The sequence below is a fragment of the Phytophthora parasitica genome (assembly GCF_000247585.1).
Source record: "Phytophthora parasitica INRA-310 unplaced genomic scaffold supercont2.12, whole genome shotgun sequence".
Classification (NCBI taxonomy): domain Eukaryota; phylum Oomycota; class Peronosporomycetes; order Peronosporales; family Peronosporaceae; genus Phytophthora; species Phytophthora nicotianae.
The window spans coordinates 620,704-624,148 of record NW_008648998.1 but is presented as its reverse complement, the minus strand read 5'-3'; the positions used below and the strand labels follow the sequence as shown (position 1 = coordinate 624,148).

The following is a 3,445-nucleotide window of genomic DNA, read 5'->3' as shown; positions in this document are numbered from 1 at the left end:
TGATATTGACCAAATGTTTGGTGGCGACATACAAATATTTAGTGCTTAGGCCTCTCCCTCGCGTACGGAAAACAACCTCCTTAGAGAGTTTAAGTGAACTCCTGGTCCGTATCACAAGATCTATCCACATAAAACCCACTAAAAAGATCATAAAACAGACGAAACGACAGAGAAAGTACTCAAAAGCATATTGAATACAAAGACAGTAAGCTCAGTCTCAGTACTCGTGAGCTCTTTCGCGCGTTCGCTACGGTCACATCACCCGTTATCCTTTGCAGCCATCTCCGCACACTTCACGTCAGTCTCTGTCCTGGCCAAGGATCGGTGCTGGTGGTCATATCTGTCGCTCATTTATATATGCAACCTATTCACGCAATATCCACGTGATTATCAGCTTCCGTCCGGATGCAGTGCACCGGCTAAGCTCTACGTCCAAGAGGAGTAGACCTTTGGAGCAGTCGAGGCGGGGCGCTCTGGACTCGAACCGGGGAGTTGAACGCTCGTTAGCTACTCACCGCTCGATAAACGGACTCAAACCGAGTCTGCTCGTGGGACTTGAACCCACTCTCCCACGCCTCCTGGGGGCTTTGAATACTTCGGCTAGCGAGGCAACGTCTGCTTGACACACGGGTTGTCTGCTTTCAGCCCCGCACAGACCATACAGTGGCCTACTCGTTTATCCGCAAATTAACTACTGATCCTGTCCTACATGTGCGCTGCGTGCCTGCTGCTCACGAGTCGCTTGACCTTCCTCCAGCAACCCAATCCTAGATCATAAGACGCCCTGCAGTATTCATGACTCTTCCGACTGGCTTGGTTGCCCGTTGGGAAATGGTGCCTCGTGGTGCCCGTAACCGCCACGGCATCACCTCTTCTCGTTCGTCGGTTCACAGGGCTCGGGGCGTCCATGATATTTACTCTGCTTACTAGACCAAGTCAAAAACACGAATGTGATTGGCTGAAAAGTAATGATTATGAATTGCACAACTATGCCTGGCGGACTTTTGTGTGGATGATAAAGTGGCCTTCTAATTGATGTTTTTGTGCTTTTTCCTATAGAAGCCTTGTACCATGCAATACGCGACTTGATGTAGTTACTTAGCACTTGTGGTCGAATCTGGTCGTGCGGCGCGTCTATCGGACTTTGTGTTGGCCCGATTTCTGCGTCGTTGTCTGTAACAGATAGTAATGAAACAGTTCAGATAAACCTGTCTAGGATGAGTGTGTATATCGTGATATCCTATCGTACTTGATATCATTTGACTGTCTAACTTTAAATTTGATACAATGTCATGATAGAAAAAGAAAAAGAGTTAAATTTGGCCAAATCGAGGTTATAACCTACCGGTAGCTTGAATCCGTGGTACTTCTTTGGTAGAATGCCACTGGAAGTACTGTCGCCTGATTACGGCAAGAGATCAAGCTCGGGCTCTGTTGAAGGCCATTGGGACGATGTCAAGCTTCGATATAACCAATGCGAGCGTGGGGAGCCTGCCGCAGTGCCTATCAGCAGGAGGAAGGTGTCTCCATCCGATCGGTTAGGTTTGACACACGCTGCAAGTTGAGCAAGGGGGCGTTGGCACGCGGCCAACAATCGCATGATGCACAGGCTGGACGACACAGAAGGTAGTCGTAGTGCTTACGTGTTAGTTTCTCTCAGTAATAAACGTTCCTTTTGGAAATGCGAAAAGTACGCGGCAAAACTTTCGCTAGAAATGCTGGTTATAGATTAATTAACGTGAGCCGATAAACGTCCTTCAAAAGACGCTACATGTATAAAAAAAATTCACTTGTTGCAGAGTGGACTTCGGCCACAGTTCGGCTCATGAACGATGTTCCAATTCTCAAAAGATAAATATCGGTAGCTGTGCTAAGGTAAATGGCCAGTATAAGTCAATGGGCCAAATCAAGGCGCACCAATAGCAGTTGAATACGCAGTTGATTGGTTATATTTAGACACGTGCGCCGATCCACTTATACCTCTCAGTTTTGATCTAAGTTGCCAAGTATGAAGCATCGCGCGTACAGCAGCAAAGAGAAGATGGCCTACGTGAAATCCGAGAAGGGGGCGATATCGACGATATCAGCGAGAAGAACGGTGGTCCTGCCCACAACTTGTTCCGATGGGTTGGAGAAGACACAAAATGACGCGAAGAGGGGAATGAAGCCCCTCACACCTTTAGAAACGGCGCGGTCCTTACCCGCTCTGTCAAAAGGAAGATGAAACCAGTATTCACGATTGGGTCGTAAGTCAGCAGGTTGAAGGAGCTCTTGTTGGAAGGAAGGACATCGTCAGAAAGCCAGCCAAAATTCAAAGCTGGTTATTGATCAACCAGTAGGTGAATGTTGGTATCTACGGTTTTAGAACTCGCTTTCCTGACTTAAGCTATTGGGTCTCTCAGTCGGTGTCGAAGGTGCGCAATTACGTGACGAAAATGGAAGTGGCTACCTTTTTGGGGTCTTTGACTAAGGTTATCGTGGAAGAGAACATGGATGCTGTCTATCCCACTTTGCCGAAGGGATCGTCGAGACCGCCGACCGGATGCTTGTCAAACTGGTTTACCTCCCCGCAAACGGCACACACTTACTACAACTATTGGACGTTGCGGCGTTCTCTTCATTTAATAGCACACTCCACGATCTCATCGGCGCTGTCATTCGTCCGTAAAGAAGGCCACGTGGTTGCACTATAAGAAGACAGTGCAGCACGATATCCTACTTCTACCTGCTCGTCAACGCAGGCAGGAAAAAATTAAAGAAAACTAAGACAGTAGCAGGTAGATTGTTAACTCGCGAGATGCTACGGCAACCTGACGAGCCTTCTCAAGTCAAGACTCCGAAACGAACTCGAAAACCAGCGAAGAGTAAAAGACCTACAAAAACAACATGAGATCATCATCAGGAGCAGGAGTGCCAGCAAGAGCATGATATCCACCTAGAGCAGGAACACGAACAAGAGCAGGTCCTCGGTCAGGAAGAGCGGCAAGCAGAGGTACCGACGACACAAAGCAGCCACAACGATCCGGTTGTGTTTGTTGCAAACTTCTAGGCACTTAATCATTTTTATTAAGTTGATCCTTCACAATATTATCATTGTACAAAGTGTAAAATCGGAATTTACAGAAATTCAAGTGTACTTGCAAGAACGCACATAAACAGACTCTATCCATACTCAAACCAAGTCTAGTTTTGGCTTAAACTGGAACAGCACCAATTAAACGGTAGTTTCAAACCGCCACCGTCAACAACAAAAATACCCATTCACTTGCTACGCTTGCCACTAGAAAATTGAAATCCTAATGCAAACACATAAGTCTGTATAGTGTTCAATTTCGGCGTCTGTAAAAAAGTATGTTTTCTCAAACTTGACCGTCTTTCTGTGACTTAACTCCTCCAGTCCGGATGTTGTATTCTCCAAATTAGTGATTCTCTTATGTTGTCTAAT

General features: G+C 46.6%; 3 protein-coding genes across 3 annotated transcripts; 2 read left to right on the top strand and 1 right to left on the bottom strand.

The window, feature by feature from the left end:
* Positions 1 to 258: 258 nt before the first annotated feature.
* PPTG_22137 (hypothetical protein) lies at positions 259 to 909 on the bottom strand (the record flags this gene model as incomplete). The annotated part of the gene is made up of 3 exons (XM_008902031.1): positions 259 to 270; positions 516 to 600; positions 710 to 909. 3 exons carry the CDS (start codon positions 907 to 909, stop codon positions 259 to 261), a joined length of 297 nt encoding a protein of 98 aa, XP_008900279.1.
* A 470-nt stretch (positions 910 to 1,379) lies between these two features.
* Positions 1,380 to 2,693, top strand: PPTG_22136 (hypothetical protein; the record flags this gene model as incomplete). The annotated part of the gene is made up of 3 exons (XM_008902030.1): positions 1,380 to 1,520; positions 2,029 to 2,127; positions 2,403 to 2,693. The coding sequence occupies 3 exons, from the start codon at positions 1,380 to 1,382 to the stop codon at positions 2,691 to 2,693; spliced, it is 531 nt and encodes a 176-aa protein (XP_008900278.1).
* Positions 2,694 to 2,797: 104 nt separating this feature from the next.
* Positions 2,798 to 3,049, top strand: PPTG_07562 (hypothetical protein; the record flags this gene model as incomplete). Its single annotated transcript, XM_008901838.1, has 2 exons — positions 2,798 to 2,864; positions 2,940 to 3,049. The coding sequence occupies 2 exons, from the start codon at positions 2,798 to 2,800 to the stop codon at positions 3,047 to 3,049; spliced, it is 177 nt and encodes a 58-aa protein (XP_008900086.1).
* Positions 3,050 to 3,445: the final 396 nt, after the last annotated feature.